The sequence below is a fragment of the Ciconia boyciana genome, chromosome 14 (genome assembly GCF_034638445.1).
Source record: "Ciconia boyciana chromosome 14, ASM3463844v1, whole genome shotgun sequence".
In the NCBI taxonomy this organism is placed as follows: domain Eukaryota; kingdom Metazoa; phylum Chordata; class Aves; order Ciconiiformes; family Ciconiidae; genus Ciconia; species Ciconia boyciana.
In genome coordinates this window covers 14730906-14751406 of record NC_132947.1, presented here as the reverse complement: position 1 = coordinate 14751406, position 20501 = coordinate 14730906, and the positions used below count along the sequence as shown (strand labels likewise).

At 51.8% G+C, this 20501-nt stretch overlaps 1 protein-coding gene across 3 annotated transcripts in view; it reads right to left on the bottom strand.

The window, feature by feature from the left end:
- Window positions 1-518: 518 nt before the first annotated feature.
- The window catches only part of ACSS2 (acyl-CoA synthetase short chain family member 2), a 33943-nt gene continuing 13960 nt past the window's right edge, over window positions 519-20501 (bottom strand). Inside the window, exons 2-19 of one of the 3 annotated variants that reach the window (XM_072879152.1) lie at window positions 16379-16552; window positions 15857-15948; window positions 15215-15318; window positions 14821-14893; window positions 13944-14019; window positions 12418-12532; window positions 10770-10808; window positions 8744-8881; window positions 8320-8490; window positions 7314-7447; window positions 6617-6749; window positions 6084-6140; window positions 5681-5761; window positions 5121-5229; window positions 4909-4977; window positions 3447-3623; window positions 2575-2649; window positions 519-2363 (exon numbers count right to left, since the gene is read on the bottom strand). In XM_072879152.1, the coding sequence (XP_072735253.1) occupies window positions 2236-2363; window positions 2575-2649; window positions 3447-3623; window positions 4909-4977; window positions 5121-5229; window positions 5681-5761; window positions 6084-6140; window positions 6617-6749; window positions 7314-7447; window positions 8320-8490; window positions 8744-8881; window positions 10770-10808; window positions 12418-12532; window positions 13944-14019; window positions 14821-14893; window positions 15215-15318; window positions 15857-15948; window positions 16379-16467 (1860 nt within the window). In that variant the 5' untranslated portion in view covers window positions 16468-16552 and the 3' untranslated portion in view covers window positions 519-2235. The remainder of the gene's footprint in view (window positions 2364-2574; window positions 2650-3446; window positions 3624-4908; window positions 4978-5120; window positions 5230-5680; window positions 5762-6083; window positions 6141-6616; window positions 6750-7313; window positions 7448-8319; window positions 8491-8743; window positions 8882-10769; window positions 10809-12417; window positions 12533-13943; window positions 14020-14820; window positions 14894-15214; window positions 15319-15856; window positions 15949-16378; window positions 16553-20501) is intronic. The other 2 variants (XM_072879150.1, XM_072879151.1) reach the window with 2 other exon arrangements.

The window sequence follows — 20501 nt, the reverse complement described above, 5'->3', positions numbered from 1 at the left end:
TGTAGCAGAGCCCCTGAGCTGCTGGAGAGGCCTGAGCCAAAGGTGACAGTGGGGACCACAGAGTGGATGCAGAGGCTGGTATCCATTGCTGTGCCTGGGTGAGGACCAGGCCCAGTGTGGAGGCGAGGCAGCTATCAACAGCCCCGAGCTTCCTTGGCTGCTTGCATGGGTCCTGCATGGGGGGGCTGATGACAGATGGGCGTTGCACTGTCTTGTGCTTTCCTTGAGCTTTAGTAGAACAATGTTGGCTGGAGACCAGGGAGAAACTGAGGCACAAGCTTCAGCCCTGGAGCCAGAGCTTCTGCCCTTGCCCCAGTGCAGAGCAGCAGCACAGACTGAGCCACCACCTGTAAATCTCAGTCCATGAAAAAGCATTGCACCAGCAGTAACCTACCCCTCGCCGTCCCCAAAAGCCCGCCCCAGTTACAGCACAGCAGGTCCAACAGCAATGTCTGAGCACTCCCCTCTCCCCCAGACTCAACACCACACAAGCACCTACAACCATGCACACTCTAAGCCTGTTTTCATTTCCTTGAATTTTATTCCACTTTGCATACAATTCTAGCTGTTTCCAGCCAAAATTACATAGCAGACAAAGAGTAACAGAGGAGGAGAGATGATGTGGGAATCCTTGTCAACAAGGTGGCACAATCCAGCGGCAGAGCCATGGGGGGTGCGTGGGACACCGGCACACACTGAGGTTATAGATCAGAGACAAGCGCTGTGCCAGTGAGAGCAGCAGGTAAGAAGTGAGACTTGGGACTTGGACAACAGCCCACCAGAGCACCTGCAACACTTGCCCTGAGCAACCAGCCTCAGAGGCAGTTGCCTCCTCTGTTGCAGCCCAGCCAAGTCAGCTCAGTCTGCAGGTAAAGCCTGTATGTCGGCACTCACCAAAACAGCTGTTGCAGCAAGTTTTAAAGCCCATTTCTCCTTTGGTTTAAGTGCAAAATCAAACAGTTCACATGCAATTTTCATACAGACATTACAAAGGCAGTATCTCTCCCAGCTCAACCCAGGGCTGGAGTGAAATGTAATTCATTTGAAGAAGAATGGCTTTGCCAGTACCCTTGTGATGTTCAGGGTCTTGAGCTAGAGGTTTTGGGCTTTTTTCCTCTCATCATCATAAAGCCATGGCAGATTTAAGCAAAAGCTCACTTTAAACATCTTCCACCATTTTTTTCCTGATGAAAAAACATCATCTAGGAGTAACACAGCCCTGCCTGCCTTAGTTTCGTCGCTGTAGCAATGGCCATGGTGCACTGTAACCCAGCGCCTGGTTTGCCTGCAATAGGAAAGGTGCCTCTGCATGGCTTTGTTTCCCCTCCGTCCTTTGGTATCAGCAGCACCCACTCCTACCCCAGGATGCAAAAGGAGCATCCAGCTGCGCAGCCTCTGAGTTCAGCTGTGAGCTGGTGGCAGCAGAGCAGGTGGAAGCAGTGCTCTGTGGAGCATGTCAGACTACAGCTTTTCCTCCTAGACCATACGTGGCTCCCCATCATGTCCATGGCCAGTGCAGGACCCTGGATCGGGAAAAACACACCAGCTGGCACCATGCAGTTGGGAAGGAGCAGATCTTGGTACCAAACTGCTCTAAAAAACCTGTTTAAAGCACAGAGCTCCTTTGAGCCTTGCCCTACTCCCTTTCAGGCTAGGGGACCTCTGCTAGCCACAGGCTTGGACAGTGGATGCAAGACTAAAACTCAGCTATACAGTTATGATGTGAGAGTGTTTTTAAGTTCTCCTGCAGGCTGCAGCACTCGAAGTAGAAAAGGAAGCTTAGCTGGCGTGTGGGCAGTGGCAGCTGCACCTCCCTTGCCTGCCTGCATTGAGTAAGTCTCCAGCACCACTTCCCCTCCAACCCCCAAAGTTCCTTCCCACTGTGCACAAGGTGCCAGGGCCCCTCAACTACACAAAGTTAATTAACACCCCCCCCCCCCAAGAAAAATAAAATTAAAAATCAAGAACGAGGTGCTGAAAAGGGAGGAGGACGAGTCCCTCTGTGCACCAGGCTGGACCTCAGATGTATGATACCCATCTGGAACACGATGCACACGCTCCTCCAAGGCATGGACACCCTAGTGAGACACGGCCTTTCCCTCGTTTGTAACATTTGTACATTCAATTCAACAGGTGAAGGTTTCCTTCCCAGGGCAGACAGCAGTTATTCAAGGGACCTGCTCATCAGGACACTGCTGCTGCTACAGTTCTGCTCAGCAGGGACAGGTCACGCTGCTACTGTTTAGTGTCACATCTGCTGTTGAAAAGATGTTTTATGATGCCCGGGTTCGCCAAGGTGGAGATGTCCCCCAGATCTTGGTCATTTTTGGCAATCTTCCTTAATATCCGTCTAGTAATCTTTCCTGTAATGACAGCCATGAAAGGAAAGCAGGAGTCAAGAATCTCTTCAACATCCTTAGCAGACCGGGGAGTGCCCAGACCTGCGGCATTCTGCTTGCCCTGAGGTTGCTCTCCCCTGAATTTGAGTGGCCCTGGATGAGCAATTTAGGGCTGATTTCCTTCCACTGGCCGGAACCACTCAGTCCTCCCCAGCACTGTCACTGGGCCCCTTACCTGAGCGGGTTTTGGGCAGGCTAGGGGCATACTGGATGTAATCAGGTGTTGCTATCGGTCCGATTTTTTCTCTGACTGCAAAAAAAAAAAAAAAATTTTAGTGTAGGTACTAGGAGATACCATGCAGATCCTTTTCAGGCAGGATGACCAAGTTCAGACATGTAGAACCCAGCTCCTGGGGAAGCTGGTAAGGCAGTGCTTAGGGCTGCTGCACCGAGCCTCCAGGCTGTGGGAGGGGGCAGCAAGACCTGCAAGGCCAACAGGGCTATAAGCACATCTTCCCAAAGGTAAAAGCACTCATTTTTTCATTCTCTCCATCTTCAAGAGACCTCCTATCGTGGCTACACCAATCACTATTACCATTTTGATAAAGCAAGGACTGATTTGCTGTTGGGTTCCTACAGAGAAGAAACTGCCATGGGTCCATTTCATGTATTAAATGCTGCAGTCCCTTGTGACAATGAAAGAGCTCCCTTGAGACCAGAGCACAAACACCCAGAGCACTACCCCAAAGCAACCGAATGATCAGGAGATCTCAAGCCAGGGAGAGCCATGGGAGCCGTGCCCACACCAGAGAGCACTGCTGCGAATGAAAGCCTGCCAGGTACCCCAGTCCTTCACATGGCTGCCAACTCCCAAGAGGTAGAGATGGCATCACATGAACAGCCAAAGGCCGGGAGAACTAATTTTAGTCTTCGCCAGCCGTGCTCTCTAATCAGAGGGGGCACCTTGTCGCAGTTGTCCACGCTGCATTCCCCAGACTACATGCACCCTCATTCAAGCACCCAAGCCCTTAACCCCTCCATCACTCTGCCCAGCACTGTCCTCCCTCTCCCTGCCACGTAACCTCCCAAATATTTGGCTGTTACTACCTTGTTTTTTCAGCTCATCCGTCAGGTTCTTGGTGAACTCGTGGCCATCTCTCAGAGTCACGAAGCAGTAGAGGCACTCGCCTTTCAGAGGGTGTGGGTGGCTGACCACCGCAGCCTCTGAGACAGCGGCATGCTCAAGCAAGGCTGACTCCACCTCTGCAGTGCTCAGCAAGTGGCCTGGAAGCAAGGAGAGGCAGTGCTTTACAGACCCGCACAGGGCTGGGGTCCTGCAGCCTCCCAGCAGCTGGGAGGAAGAGGTCTGCAGGTGTAAAAGACCCTAAACTATAGGTTTGAGAGCACTGACTTCATTTGCTTGAGAAAAGACAACAGTTGGAGAGAGAAACTCGTTTCAGCAGTGCAGGGGCTGGGCTGCCCCACCCCAAAAGTTGCCAGGTATCACTCACCTGCAGAGCAAGGCCACCTCCCCTGGCTGTTCTCCCTCCCACCTTTAGGCTTCTTTCTTTAACAGATCATGAACTGTTCACAGCCATGGGATTAAACAAAGCACAGGCTGAGGAGGAGCTGAATTTGGTCAGAGGAGACCTGCCCACATGGTCAGCTGGAAGGTGCAAAGGATGAAGAGCCTGGATCTGCAGAGCCCAGGAACCGGCCCTGCCATGCACTGCTCCAGCTCATTGCCATGGGGAGATGAAACAACGCTCCACATCTCGGGGCAGGGGCACAAAACTCACTCCTGTACACCTCTGCTCCTGTACCTGCACTCTGGCATTCCACCCTGGGACTACTGTCACAGAAAACCATGGGAAGGTGGTCAACTCCCAGAATGATCAGTTGGTGGAGGATCAAGCACGGCTGGTCAGGTGAAAGGATCTATTTTGATCCAGGGACAACTACAGCAGCATCTCACAGCCAGTAGTACCTATAGCCTACAGCCTCCAGGAAAGGAGAGAGCGAGCTACTAAATGCAGTATATGGAAAATGATGGGCTGAGAAGCAGCTGAATCTCAAAGACTCAGTCAAGAGAGGTGGGAGCATCTCCACCTCTGTAGACGCAGCTCTGAGCAGCCTGATCCAGCTTTGAGGTTAGCCCTACACAGAGCAGCAGGTTGGATTAGGGACCACATGGTCCTGCCCAACCTCTGTGATTCCCTGTGGCCCTAAATCCTTCAGCACAGAGGCACCTTGGCTGGTTAAGGACCTCCTTAAGAGGTTACAGAAGGTTCCTTCCCTCCAATGCATTTTCTCCAGAGGAAATGATGCAGAAAGTCACCAAGTCACAGATTCATCTGTCTCAGAAATAAGCCTGACCCAGCAATTAGATCCACTTTGAGGACAGGTTGCTGGGCAGAGTCACAGATGCAGAACCATCCCCCATAAAGCAAAGTGGCATTTTTAACTAGTGTCAGAAACTGATGCAGAAGTGCTCCCCATAAAGCAAGGTGTCTCTCAACTAGCGTCAGAAAGCACATCGGTCTCCACTGAAGACAAAACTCGTTCTTACCAGAAACATTCAACATGTCATCAATTCGCCCTGTGATCCAGTAATAACCATCTTTATCTCTCTTGCAACCTAAAAATAGCCAGAAATGACAGCATGAGGAAGCAGTGCCAGCCCTTGGAGCAACTGATAAGGGATTCCGAGGCCAGGACACGGCAAGATTTAAATTGCTGGCCCCAGGCCTCTGCAGCCACACACTCCCCAGACCACCTTACCGTCGCCTGTCACATAGTACCCAGGGAACTTCTTGAAGTATGTGGTTTCAAATTGCTGGTGGTTTCCATACAGTGTGCGCATTATTCCTGGCCAGGGCTGCTTAAATACCTGATGGTGAAAACGCAGACCTGAGTCAGCGAGAGCAAAACCAATAACCCAGGCTTTGCACCACGGTGCTACAGATGCACGCAGTCTTTGCATGCGGTGATAGAAACGCTAGAGACAGCCATGAGTGATGACACTCAAGACGCTTGCCGCCCAGTGCTGATCTACCGGGAAAGTCTCGCCAGGCTTGGCATGGGGGAAGGAGCTTGGCTGAAAAGTTGTTCCTGTCCTCCTGCCTTGCCCATGTGTGCAAGTGCATTTAACGATCAGTTGAACAGTTTGTTTACAGCATAAAGCTCCCAGCGAGTTATGGCAGTGAAGGGAGTTCCTACCTCCCAAGGGGGTCCCTTGTGTGGACCCAGAGTAAGCAAAGACATGTGTACGCTACCAGCAATATCCCAGAGCTCATGGGGAATGGACAAGAGGAGGGTGGGCAAGATCAGCCCTTCTTTACCAGGTAGCCTTCTGCTTCTCCTTCCAGCTCTTCCCCCGACTCGTTCAAGATGGCAGGGACCACACCGAAGAAGGGGAACGTCTGCCATGCGGACCAGAGAGCAAGGAGATATGAAGGTGAGCCCCGGCATTAAAACCCCGTGAACCAGAAGGAGTGGGAGGCTGAGCAAGGGTGGCTTTGGAGAGGCTGCGGCACGTGGGGCCTGTAAGCGCAGCTGCACGGGGCCAGGCCTGGGATTTTGGGTGGTGGCCACCTCCCTGCACGTACCACCATCCCACGACCACCCTGGCAGGCTGGTAACCACCAGGCCATGGCACAGACAGTGCCAGCTGCTGCTGCAGTGCCTTGCCGCAGCCCCCAGGGAGCCCTCCCTGCCCCTGGGGAGAAGAACAAAAGTACTCACGGCAGCGCCTGGCTTCAGTGGGGTGGCAGCAGGGAGAGGTGTCAGCATGTGACCACCCTGCGAAGAGAGGCAAAAATGAGCGAGTAAAAGTGGGTGAGTTTGGGCCATGCCAGCCCGTCCCACAGCTGTTTGCATCGGCTCTGGTCACATCACATCCTAGTCAGATGCAGGCTGCTCAGGGCAGTTGTGGAGACGGGGCCTTGGGAAGGATACAGTGGGGGATAGGGAGCCTGTGTTTGGGCACGAAGCTTTGGAGCTGCTGGGGGAGAGAAAGAGGGGAAGGAAAGCAGGGTCCAGAGCAGACCTTGGCAGGGACCCTTTGGAGAGGAAGGTCTCCCCTTGGAGCCTGTTTGAGGTCCAGGAAAGAAAGAGGAGAAGGGGAACCAACACTTGCGGGCCGCACCGGAGTATCCTGGGCAAGCAAAACAATAGTCCACATAGAACCAAAGAAACACTACGGCAAACCCGCAAAGACACCCTGCAGGGAGCACAAGGGAAAGAGAGGTCCTAGGGACACCCAGGCGAGGACTCACTGTCTCTGTCTGCCAGAATGTGTCCACAATGGGACACCTCTCTTCTCCCACCACGCAGTAGTACCACAGCCAGGCTTCAGGGTTGATGGGCTCGCCGACGCTCCCCAGCACCTTCAGAGACTTCCTGCTGTGCCTGCAGAGAGGAGGGGGCTGGCAGGGACTCAGCAGGCCATGGAGAAGAGCAGCAAGCCTGCTGCACAGCAAAGCCTGCAGGAACCCCTGGGCTACCCAAAGTGTACTTGGGGCTTCCAGGCATGGTTCAGACCCTTCTCAGCCCTCTTCCATGGGGGAAGAAAAGAAGCCTCTGTGATTTTGGTGTCTCCCACTCCAAGCTCCCACTTGGCTCTGCTCCTTCCCTTCCTTGGGCCGAGGAGCAGCACACAGAGGGGCTCTCTGCCCAGCACACCTCTGTGAGCTTTGGGTCAGGAGCAGGGAGAACCTGCAATCTCTGAGCTTAGCTGCAGCTTACGATGAATAAGAAGGACCTGCTAAGAAGTACCATAATGAAGTTAGTGCTGGGAGTGCAGAAACATGGCCTGCATATTGCTGTGTAGAAGGCAGAAGATCCTGGTCTGTTCAGAAAATATGCTGGGGAAGCTGCTGCTCAGCGAGGAAGCTGGGGCTCCTGGTCCTCATCGTGAGCCTCTGGCTGTACCAGAGCCAGGGACCCCCCACGCCACTGGGGACTGGCACTCACTTTTTGACATGCTCCTCCCCATGCTTCATCAGCAGCCGGATGGCTGTGGGTGCCGTGTAGAACTTGGTCACCTTGTACTTGTCAACGATGCTCCACATTCGCCCAGCATCTGGGTAGGTGGGGACACCTTCAAACTGAGCAGGAGACAGGGCAGTGACACAGCCATTCCTTACTGCTACCAACCTGCAGCACCTTCCCAAGCAGGAGGAGCTGAGAGCAACAGGGAACAGCAGTTGGACCCTGGCACGTCCTTATAGGAATGCCAGGGACACCATGCAGTGAAACCAGCCCAGTCCAGGGCCCTCTCTTACTGCTTCCTTGGGATGGATTTGGCACCACCCCACCCCAGCTGTCCTAGCAAATGTCCCCTGAAACACCCTAGCAGCATGGGCACTTGGGTGGCTACCACAGTGACAGTCCCACCAGCCCAAATGACTTTGTCCACATGGTAAAGGGCAAGAGGTCCAAACAGTGACAGAACCACAACCAAAAGTACCAAGAACCCCAAAAAGGACTCCCCCAACATGACAGTGATTTTCCTGCTTGCATTTCCGCAGGGAGTCTTGGGCACAGGGCTCTGGCTCCCTGATCTGTATGCAAGTTATAGCTGTATGCTGCCAAGGGAGAGACAGGCACAGGAGTTAAATGCAGGTTGTCAAATCAGCATCAGCAGTGAAAACATCACTCCCTGCTCCTGATCCAGCTTTCACGTTACCCTGCAGCAGCCCTGGCTCCCCTGGTACACAAGGCTTGTACTTCTAAGGGAAAGAAATGGGAGCATTTGAAAAAACTAACCACCCAAAAGCCACACACAAACTACCCCCCCCATCTGCCACCAAGCAGTCACCCATGCCCTCCTTGGGGACTGCCACCCCCCCTTGCAGAGCCCAGGGCACTGCACACAGGTGAGAAGCACGCTCATTGCAGAGCAATGCAGGGATGCAGCTCAGCACCATGACCGCCACTTTCTTGGAGTAAAAGTACCCAGCTGCCACCCAGCACTTACTAACACACTAGTTGCCCCATTTGCCAAGGGTCCATAAGTGAGGTAGGAATGGCCCGTTATCCATCCAATGTCAGCTGTGCACCAGTAGACATCCTCAGGTTGGTAATCAAACACGTATTTAAATGAGGTGGCAGCAAAAAGCATGTATCCACCCACCGTATGCAGCACACCCTACAAGGAGAAGGCACGCAACTGTCAGGGCAAGCTCCCACCAGGGCCCTCACCCTCCCAGGCCAAGCTGAGCATCACCAGTCCACTGAGCTCAAACAGCAGCCGAGCAGGAATGACCAGCACAGCCCCTTTCCCAAGACCTCTGTGGCTCCTCTTCTTACTGGGGCCTCCCAATGTGACCCTCACCAGTTCCAAGAGCTGAGGTGTTACTCAGTTCAGCCTGGCCCCACGGGCGGTGAGCTGGGAAGCGTACCTTGGGTTTCCCAGTTGAGCCGCTTGTGTAGAGGATGAAAAGTGCGTCCTCCGAGTCGCACCACTCGGGCTCGCACTCTGTGCTGGCACTGCTCATCAGCTCATGCCACCATATGTCCGTGGCTGGGTTCCAGGGGGTCTGAGAAAAGCAGATTATTAGAAACAGGCCCGCCCAAAAGCAAGAGGGGGGGACAAGGGCTGCAGCCCCAACCTCACCCCCCTCATGGGCCATCGAGGCAGATGTTCACAGCACAGCTTCTGCCCCAGAGCTGTTTGCTGCAAACCATGTACCAGAGCTGCAGCTCCCACTCCAGAAGCTCCTTTTCTCAGCCCAGAGCCATGAGGAAAACCTTTAAACACAGTCTGGCTGCAAGACCTGAAGCAGACTGCCCAAACCACTGGTAACACAGACAGGTCCCCCTCAGCAGCAGCAGCCAGGAGAGGGCCTGCAGCAGCAGCTGCTCTGTGCTCTCACAGCAAACAGGCTCCTCCTGCCCTCCTGGGCTGCCCCAAGCTGCAGTCGAACTGCGAAGCAGCAAGCCTCACTTAACACAGCCACACACCCACCGGTCCCGCACACCTTGCGGGGACCCCTATGGCAGCATGGCCCGAGAGAAACAGCAACATGCTAGGCTCACGCTGCTTGGCCCTGAAGACCTGAAAAAAAATCTGTTATCTGGATTTTAAGGTAATTACCCTGATAAGAAGCGACTGCTCCAATGCGGAACCAGCCAGCACTGGCTGCCCAGAGGAGCTGCTTGAGGATGCCAGAGCTGTAACAGAGCCACCAACGCTTGTGGCTGATGGGCAGAGGTCACCCCGAGAGTTGTGCTGGCTGGCTACCTCTCCAGGGTGGCATGGTTCAGTGCAAGACCTAACTCTACCTGACCTTCTTGCCTTTCCTCAGAGCAGCTTGGGGGCAAGCTGAGCAGGCAACACCCCCCAGCCTCAGCACAGACTTTCCATATCTCTTTCCACATCTCTGCGAGGGCAGGCACACTGACCCAGAGCCTTGCAGCTCCCAGCTGGGGCACATCTCCTCCTTGCAGAGCTAGAGCCCATTGCGCAGGCACAGCCTGCACAGAGTCCCCACAGCTCCCTCAGCTGGTGTGCACGGAGGCACGGTGACTCTCTGCAGCCCTAAAGATGTTCATGTGCCATTTGGAGGCACCGGGACCCCACAGCCCCACACGCAGCTCCTGCATACGTGGTGCAGGGGACACTACCTGCTTGACAGCCTGGCATAACCGAGCCCACTTGGAAAGCTCTCACAGATCCCCAGGGCTCCTGGCTTTACCTGGGGAAGCAGCTTCCACAAGTCTGCCCCACCAGCAAGCTCCCAGCAAGGCACCAGGCCAAACAGCCCCAAGGTAGGCTCACACCAGCCCATCCAACAGTCGCTTTCTTGCATCCCTCCTTCAAGGATCCTTCCATTTTAGCACCCAGCTTCCACTGACCCATGGAGGAGGTCAGATCCATGGCATGGCACACATCCCCTGAGACCAGGCCTGCCTCTGCCTGCCTGCTCATGGGGTCCTGAGTCTGTGGCCCCTTGGATGGGGCGGGCAGAGTCCACATGTTGGGTCTGGAGCTCCAGGTCTGCTGCCCACGGCATGCCGCTGCAGCCCAGAAGCTCTGGGTGATCCCTGCCAGCCTCACTGCAAAGGGAAGTGCATTGCGGGAGCTGCTTTTAAAAGGCAGAGAGACGAACTGTCATCCGAACGCTGACAGCACATCCCAGTGGTTCTGCATTTCCCCCGGTCAGCACACTGACGTGCGCTCAGGGGTTTTTAGGGATGCAGATTTGTTTCCGGCAGCAAAGTTGGTGGCACTGCATTCACCCCAAAACTGTGGGGAGCCCTGGCCAAGCGGCGAGTGGTATCTATCACTAACATGCAAGTGCTGGTAACCCAGTTAGGAAGGCATGTGTGGCCGTGCAGAGTCAGAGCGGTTAGGAAGGTGGAGCACCGGAGGGGGAAGCAGAGGGGAGGTGCCACGAGAAGAAAGGCAGTGCTGTGTGTAAATACCTTGGGATGGAGTCTCTGTGAGCTCTCAGTCTTTTTTTCCTGTTAAAAATCCACAAAGAGGGTGTGAAAGTTGAGAAGCGGAGGATCCACACCAGGCTTTGCCGGCAGGAAACTGAAAGCCCACAGGCCCGGATGCTGGGAAACTGTCCCGGCAGGCTGGAGAGCGCTCAGATCCGGGGCCAGGCCAGGAGATGCCCTCTGAGCAAAAGCCTGCCCCTTTCCATCACCTTCCCTGGGTACCCGCCACCTCTGCAGCAGGTCACAGAGACCACCCTCTGCATGCGGCCAGCTGGGTACGGAAGCACAGAGCCGGCATACAGCCCACAGGCCCTCCGATAGCATTACACAAGCCAACAGCATGGTAAAAACGTGCTCACAAGGGAAACCAATCTTTAATGAAGTGTCTGAACAAGTAGAGCAGCAAGAGCCAAAGGGTAAGAGACCCCCTCCAGCCTCCTCCCTCTTCCTGGGACATTCTGCACAACGACCTCACCTCGCCACCAGTGACCAGCGCAGGGACAGGCTTCTCTGCAACCACCTGACCAGGGAAACCTCACACAGGAAGGCTAGTCTGCTCCAGTTTTCCCACCGCTTGGGCAGCTACCCTGCCCTCGCAAGAGAAAGGGTAGAGGAGGCCAAAGTAACATGGCCAGGCTGGCAAACACCGAGCAACACTCTAATAAAATTAACACAGTTGAACGAGGAAAATTAACTCAAAGATACAGAATCTGCTGGACTTCTTGTTCCAAGGATGTGCACAGACCATCCCTTCTGAAAGCAGAGCCCAAAGCTCAAACGCACTCCCCAAATACAACCCATTTCTGAGCAAGCAGCAACCTAGGGATAACCCAATGCAAATAATCACCAAACACGGAGGGACAGAAGACACCATTGCAAGACACGGAGCCGTTAGGTAGTTGAAAGCAACCTGCCTTTTAAGTGGATGAAGGCAGCAGGTAGCCGCTGGGCGCAGCAGGACTGCATACCAGCCTCAGGAGCTGAGCAGGCAGCCATGGCTCCACAACACCTTCTCCTCCTTCCACCCCTATCTTGCCACATGCCTCTGGCCCCCATCCTTTCATCGGGTTTCAGTTGCAAGGGAAAGCCCCAGCCCCGACAGCTGACACAGTTACTGTGCCAGCTACACAGAGACTGCACTATTCTCAGCATATGATTGTTGTCATGTTGGGGGGCTGTGTTGAAGCCACGCCACGAGCACAAATCTCCTGGTTTTCCTCTCCTGCTTCCACTGTCACAGCTACAGTGCAGGACAGCATCAGCCTTTGCACAAAAGGGGAGATAGATACAGGGTTAGGAAGGAAAAGCCCTTCACTGGGCGGAAGAAAACGGGCATCTTGTCCTTGTCCTAGTGGCTTTAGATGATGTACCCCGCTGTGCTTTCAGGGGTCCTGCGGGCTGGCAGCTATCGATGGTGTTAAAGGAAGCAGCAGGGAGAGGATCTTGGTAAGGCAAAGGAACCATTTTTCAGACTACTTGCAATGCAACAACAGCAAGGAAGGGAGAAAACAGGAACAGCAGTCAGAACAGGAGCATCCAGGGAAGCACTGCAGTGGTTTTGTACTGATTGATTTGCTGGGCTCAGGCACATACCAATAAAATCCTCCCTCTCATCCCCCCAGGAGCATACCTGTACATCCTGGCACAGCCTTTTGAGAGGGGGAGACTTGCTGCATGTCCCATCCACTGCTATCTCTTCTCTCCCCAGGTGCTTCACCACGATGCACTTTTTCAAAAGGGAGCCCCTGTAAAAGGCAGGAGCTGTCAGACCAGGCTGTTCAGGCAGGGGCTAAGCCTGCCCTTCATAGGCCAGAGGCAGAGCAGGGGCCCTGAGCTGCTTTTGTTGAACTAGAGCATATGCCACCATGCAGACTCCAGGCACACCACAAATTGCCAAGGGACACCAGCCACAGGAACAGAGCTCGGAGAATAGGAAAGGTCTGTGCACAGCTTACTGGGGATTTATCAGGTGCGATTCCTATGGAGGAAGCGGGATCCCACAAGCATCTCTCACAGGTCGCTGCTGGAGAGATTCCTTACAAATCCCAAATTTGCCTGCCTGTCACTACAAACAAGACCTCCCGCAGCACCCAGATGTTAGGTGGCTGCTCCCATCCCTATGCGTGACCAACTGTGTGATTCAGAAAGAAGAAAGGCTTCCAAAGCCAGATTAGACATCAAGGAAAAGAATGGGGGTTTGTCCCCTCATGAGGGCCTACCTATAATGCAAACAAAATGATCTTATCACCCTTCAACCCTGTCAGAGTACCAACACGCGTTCTCCATCAGTTAATTCCCAACTTCAGGATCACTTCTGTCCTGCCATGTACCTAATTCTACAGACATATAAACTTATGTTTTAAAGTTTTAGTTTTAAATGCTTTTAAAGAGTTTAAATTTCTAACATGCAGACTATCTGCCCTAAATTTTCATGTTTGATCTAACTTACAAGACCACATTCAGTCTCATACAAGCTACACAGACACTGTGTCTGTAAGCTTGGCAAAGTCATTTCATCATGATTATTTCCCTTTCTATAAAATCTGATGATAGATCTGTATCTCTTTATGGTTTACAGTATCTCAGTGAAGATGCCTAAAAAAAATAAAGCAGCTTCACCATATACTTGTGCACAGTCAGGCCCTGATCCTGTCCACATGTTGGTGCATGTCAACTGGAATGCCTGTTTGTGTTTACACGGCCATTTCCCAAACTTGAATCATTTCTGGTTTATTTCATTCTTGTTGAATGAGTGGCTTTGAAGAAACACTTAAGCCTCATCTTGACATGCCCCACAGCACTGCGTCCAACTGTTCACAACTGATATGGCAGTGCATTATTCCCTCCCACTCCAAGAGCTGCTGCTGCAGAACTGGGAGATCTGCCATGGGCTATAACGATGGTGGATCAGTTTGTCTCCAGCAAATCCTCCCATCCAGCATGTGGGCCTTCAGGTCACAACAGACAAGAGGAAAGTTAAAATATTTTTAAGACAAGGGAGCTGAAGCATGTATTACTTCTGAAAGGCTCACGAACGTAGTGCAGCTCGTGTCTGACCTGCTGCAGAGTCTGCCCACCTATGAAAACTTCCATTTCCATTTCTGCAGGAGCAGATTCCGGCAGCAATGCCCTTCTTACAAGGGAATCTGAACTTACTTGTCTTTACATTTCTGGAGGGCTTCATCTGCAATATGCTTCAAGTTGATCAGCTTGTCCCCTCGATAAAAGGCATCTGCAAAATGGTAAGGAAAACATTAGAGGGGCTTCACAGCCAAGGCAGCCTGGGACAGCTGGAAGCAACAAGCAGTTTCAGGAGGGCAGAGCAGAGCTCATGCACTGGAGTGAGGGAAAGCAGAGGGACAGCTGATGGGAAAAGTTTCCTAATATGCCCTTTTAGCCTAGAGAAATGGATGCCAAGAGAAATGGTGAAATTCCTTCCCTGGGAGAGGTGCCAGTTTGACCCAACAAGTCTCTTGGGAATATTCTGTGGGGAACAATCCAATGCGGCCAGAACACAGACTGCAAAGTTTAGTGGGTCCTTTCCATACCATGGACCTATTAATAAAAACACTACTTTTTGCACTATTGGAAAAAATAGTTGGGGAAATGCAGTGGGCTTACATGCAAACACAACCCCTCTCTTGATCCCTTGCTTTGCAAGGCGATAGTTGCAACAGAAATTTCCTTGAAATTGGGAAGGGAGGAAATTCTCAAATTAGGGCTGCCTCATAAATGCTACATCTTGCAAACATCTGGCTGATTTTGAAGAGGAACATGGATGAGAAGCATTTGGAAACATGTTATTAGCAGCTGGTGACATCATGCTTTACAGGACAAAGTGGGTGGGCTGCTTAGATGCTTCACTGTATGTTCAAAGTGGAAAACAGTACTCAAGCACAGCTACAAGCAGTGCATCTGCCTTGCGGCAGCTCAGCTGAAGCACTGCCCCTTCCTCTTCCAATTGCAAGTGCATTTGGCTGTTAAAGACCTTCCAGACAGGCAACAGTAATGCCTCAGAGGCACGGTGTTTTACCTGCTGTGATGAGGAGTGAACAACTGCAGTCAAGAATCCGCTCACAGAGAGAATCTGCCGAGAAACCTGCAAACTGACAGAGATCACACAACCAAGTCAGCAAGGAGACACACACAAAACCAACCAAACAAAAAAAACCAAACCAAAAAACCCCAGCAGCAACTGTGCAGTTCACCCATAGTAGACAATACCACCAGGCACTCATAGAGAGAGCTAAAGGAGCTCTCTACAACTAATACAGAAGACGGCTAGGAAACAGCACCTTAATTCAGTTTCCATCCATCTCATGGTCAGCACCCATCTTTCCAGCTCCTCTCCCTCACTCTCCCAAAAACAAGAGCTGCTCCCTCCCAATAGCTCAGCACCAAAAGCAACGCAAAGGGCTTGTTCCCACCACAACGGAGTGCAGAGCTCCAATCCTGGCGCAAGCAAGCATGGCTACAACCAGCTCCAGGATCATTGGCATGTAGATGGAAATTCGGTCTCCTTTTTTCACACCTGCAGAGGGAAAATGAACACGGCGTTTGTCAAAATGAACACATCACATGTCAAAAGAACAGGATATAGAAAGAAATTAATGCTTTTAAAATCAACATTTATATGCATGCAATAAAACTTCAGCTGGAGTTAGAGCTGAACCAGCCTTGGGTCTTGCCTTTCAAGCCCTATGGCTCTTGTAAGATGACTGCAATGACCACTCCGTGTTCTCAGACAGAGCCCTTGAAAGAGGCATAAATTTAACCACTGACCACTGCTACTGGAAACCCAGAGCAGGAAGTTTTGAGCACAGATTTCCTCCTTGTACAGCTGACACGACCAGCACTGATTAGCTTTCACAGACAGAGCCAGAGATGAATCTCCAAAAGTTTGCTGCAGAGCAAATCTGCATCCACCCTGCTTTACAACTGTGGAAGCAGACAGAGAAGTGAAGCATTTTGCACAGGATTACTCAACAGACTGGCAACTACGCAAAAAAAGAACCCAATCTCTAAAACCCTTCCCAGCATCCAATGCTACTATTGCTTCAGTCACCTACCTTGGCTGCGGAGGACGTTGGCGAACTGACAGACTTTGTGCAACAACTCGCTGTATGTGATTTTTGCGGAATCTGCAGGTTCATTCCCTTCCCTGAAAAGCAAGGTAATATTTGTTACAGTACAAGCATTACAAGGTGACAATGATGCTGCAAATTCAGAGGTACTTACTGTTCTGGACAACACATGTCCTCACCTGCCCCTCCAAGCACAGAGTAATCAAACCCCAGAAATCCACCCTGGACTAAAGTTTTCCAATAGTAGGAAAATTTAGTCCAAAGTCCCCATCCCTGCGTAGATCACTACACCTGAAAGCAACTGAATGCATGCAGTGGAAATACATGGTACTTTCAGAGAGGCAAGAAGGGTCCAACAGAAACAAAGCTAAGAGTACACACACTCAAGAGCAAGCCGGGATTGAAGGCACGGCACCCTTGCTCACATGCACTTATGCCTCCAGATACGTCTGCATGAATAATTGGCCAACGTTGTCATGCAGCAACACCCAGCCCCTAAATACCTACCATCTGATGGACTGAGATGGGATGCCAAGGGCTGTCTTATTTGCCAAGGTCATATATAAATATACCCGTGTATATTTGTTCAGTGCCATGCCTGCTCTGCGTTATTCTCTCTGTGGTCCTCTATGAATCAGGTTTGGGCTCCTGCAGCTCAGCAGGACCTTGCCGTTAGACACACTGATGGGAAGAAAAGCCAAGAGCTGCACCCAGGGATGGAACAGCAATGTCACATCCCCAGGGAAATAGTTTGCTAACAAAGTAAAAACCAGCTAATTTTAATGTGATACATTCAGCCATGCAAACGAGGTGGCACTCCCAACAGATCAGGAGATTAATGAAGAATTTGAAATGACTTCACACTCAGCAGAGCAGCGGTCTCCCACACCCAGGAAAGGAGGGAGACTCTTTCCCAGGTCTCTCCCCAAGGCAGCCAGCACAGAAACATTAGTGATCCATGAAAGAATAGGGGTATCACTCTCAGCTGATAGTCCCCCTGGAAAAGTGTCCCCTTGAGTATGTGCAGCCAAATAAAAAACAACACTGGTGCTGGGGAGAAGCCAGGAATCACCTCCATGTCATGTCCTCCCTTAGGACTGCAGCCAGGCTCTAACTTGGGAACAGAAACCTCACTTCTTTAACGTCTCAAACAGTCCAGAGCATACAAAAAATATGTCCTGAATTCTAGCTAAAACTAACCACTGTTCCCCCCTCCCCCAGCAACACAAACAGAAGGGGGCTCCTGTGATGCAGAAATGCAGAAACAAACACCCTCATTCCTCGTGTAATTCTGTGCCAGCACAACAGTCACCACGTGCTCCAATGGCAGATACGGTCCTGGTGGAAACAGCGTAATTGGGAGAGCCCCGCTGATACAAGCTCTGTGCCTCCTGCCCCTTTCAGAACCAGTGGTTACACTTGGATCATCCCCTTCAAAAGCTGCTCATGGATCTGCTGCTTACAAACTTGACTTAGCCCTCTTCATACCTAGTTATACTCCTGGCTTCCATGGTGCTCTATAGCAATCGGGTCCATTGATACCTGCACTGACGTGCACAGGGCAGAGTATCTTCCCACCAGTGGCTCCTGAAAGGGGATTCCCTGCTTGATCCTTTATACAAGTTTGGCCCCTTTTAAGTGCAAAGAGGAAAGAAACAAGAATACAAAGAAAGAGAAAAGCTTGGGAATGAGAACCAGTGCCCAGGGTAGGCAACTCAGCCCCAGCATCCAAGCAGTTTCCTCTCCTTTCCCCATCATAACCAAGAGCATCACTTTGAGCTAAATGACATGTGAAACGGTTAGACAAGGTCCCTTACAGCAGGGCTAAAGAGAAAGCAGGAAATGGGAGAGTTTCCTTTTTGATTTTATTACTTGAGGGTCAAAGATCCAAGAGCTTATTTCAGTGCTGGACTGAGCAGCTGTAACCGATCTGGCTCGAAGGAAGAGCATCTGCTTCTGTTGCATCTGGCTGCAGGCTGAGTGCCTTCCCTCCCTGTGCAGAGGTTTTCCTTGGTGCATCTACACCATGGATGCAGCACCTTCAAGGCCAGCGCTGTGCAAACCTGCTTGGGTTCAGGCATGCAGTATCACCACGTGTACAGCTCTGCCTCTCAGCAATGAGCCTTGCCACAAAATATCTCTTAAAGACAATTATAATGCTTCCAAATGCAAGCTGAAGCATTCCAGACCACTAATCCCTCACCTGAAGATGTCTGCACTGGGGTCTGCTGGGCACTGCAGGCAGGCCCTGGGCAACCCAGCCCCCAGCCTAGCATAAACCTGCAGAACAGGGCAGGGAGGAGGGACGTCCCTTTGCCCGTGCTCTGCTGCAGCATAGGATCTAATTACAACCTTTGCTAAGAGAGAAACACATTAGGAGGAAAGACTAGCACAGGCTGTCCCATCTGGAAGGCTTCCCATGTAAGGCAGGTAGGCAGAAAGCAGCCCGTGGCCATGTGTGCTATCTGCAGCTCAGCTGGGCGCTGTAGGTGAAGCGCTGTTTTCGCTGGCAGCAGCCTTAGCCAAGGACACAGCAGAAAGCATGGCGGTTCCCTGTGCCAGGGCAATCGGGTTTGCCCATCAACCTGCTGGTGCAATACCTGCCTAAGAAGGGAGAGGAAGGCTCTCCTCTGTGTGCAAAACTTGCGAGTCCTCCAACACAAGCCCTGCAATCCCACTCTCCACGAACGCTCAGCTCCCTGCCTTGAGCCTTCACTGGCTGCATTTCTAATACATCTCCTTAACAGATTCCAACAGAGCCTGGCCGTGCCCCGCTCTGCAAACAGGTGTCTGCAGGTGCTGATCTGCTTCAGGCTGGGGTGGTCGCTGCTGCAAGATGGGCTGGTGATGGGATGGAGACAGAGCCTATGTAAAAGGCTGTGCTGAGCACCCTACGCTTGCCTGGCAGCCGAGGGGAGACAGCAGCCAGGCCACACCAAAACGCAGCTTCTGCGGTGAGCAGCCCTGCACACTCCCTCTGGGCAGAGCTACGCTGCCTTCTGCACGTGGTACCCACGAGGGACAGGGACCTGCCCTGCCCTGCGCCACCCGGGTGCAAGACACGGCTCAAACATCCCGGCTCTCCCTGCACACAAGAAGTGCATCTCACAAGAAATACGCCAGGTCCTCCTCACCAGGCTTCAGGAGGGAAATCCAGGCCAGGGAATGCACCCAGGCTTGTCCTCAAAGCCAGCATGCACAGGGCACTGCGGGAGAAACGCAGAGCAAAGTCAAAGAGAAGTTAAGACTTTTGCAAGGATTTTCAGAGGGCTTTCAGAGTCCTTTCCATTCATTCGCGTGACTGCGAAAGAGCCCCACTAGCATCAGCGGGGGAAATTATCTTGTGCTTAATGGGAAATGAGTCACATCAACGTTTCTACAGGACAAGACGCCTTCTTTCACCACATCTCCAGCAAATGCCTCCGAGCAGTCTCTCAAGAGCAGGCAGTTGCTTTAAGGCTCCCCGCATCTGAAAGTAGTTTGGAGTGCCCACAGCTACGCTCAGCAGGCTACAGCAGCACTCAGAGATTGCTCTGTCCTCTTCTCTGGCACAAAAGCCCAGAGAATTATGTATTTTAGACAGGGCATTTAAAGGAATGCCCACTCACATGCTACCAAGTACTCTGTGCGTCAAAAGCGAGCCTGTAAATTCCTGGCAGCAAAGTTCTGCAAGCGGCATCTTCCCTTTGGTGCCCATCAGATAAAAGCAAGAACTGTCAGTCCTGAGCTTCTCACACAGACCCGCTTGTCCAAATTAAATTGAAAAAGAAATAAAAATAAAATAAAAACCCTCATGCTTCTGAAAACATGACTGCAGTGCTCGCCTCCATACCTACAGCATGCAGCCCAAGCCCTGCAGAATCCAACATCTCTCAAATATATCCTTTAAGAACCAGTGATGAAAATAGTTGGCAGCAGCACTGCTGCGATTGCTAGCGTGTGATCTTTGATCTAACAGCAAGCCTTCTTCTGAGAGGAAAAACCAATTTTCAGCTCCCCAAACTTCCCAGATACATCATTAGATGAAATACATGGCGAAACACAATTTGAGCCTGATGTTTTTCTCATCTCACTCAAACAGAGTCCTGCATTTAGCAACTAGTAATCCAAAATTTTACAGTATCGTCTGGGTCACAGCAGGAACGTATTTGAGTTTTTTAGCACTTGAGAAGCCCATGTTTTACATACTGCATGTTGTGTGCACACTCAGCTAGAGAAAGGCATTTTTGGCCATATGGACTCAGCTGAACCACCCATCAACTAAGTAAATGTAAGTCCTTTAAACTAAGCACACAGATGCACAACTGGGGACCTTCTAAGGCAGGCTTTCTCCTAGAAATCGGTGCTTTGTTGAAAAAGTCAGGTTTCATGCAAAGATGATAGCTTTCTAGCTGCCTGGAGCCATTCGTTGCCAGGACCAGATAGCCCAAGGGCATCAGGACCATCATCACAGCGATGTGCAGGACAGCGGTGCCAAGGTCTGTACAAAATAGGTCCCTGTCAACATATTAGAGGAAGCACAGGCTCCGCAGAGCACTTATCATACTGCTCCCTTCTGCCAGCAGTTAAAATAACAGGCTCTCCACTTCTGAACAGGCACCATGATGCACACAAGCCCCACAGTACATGC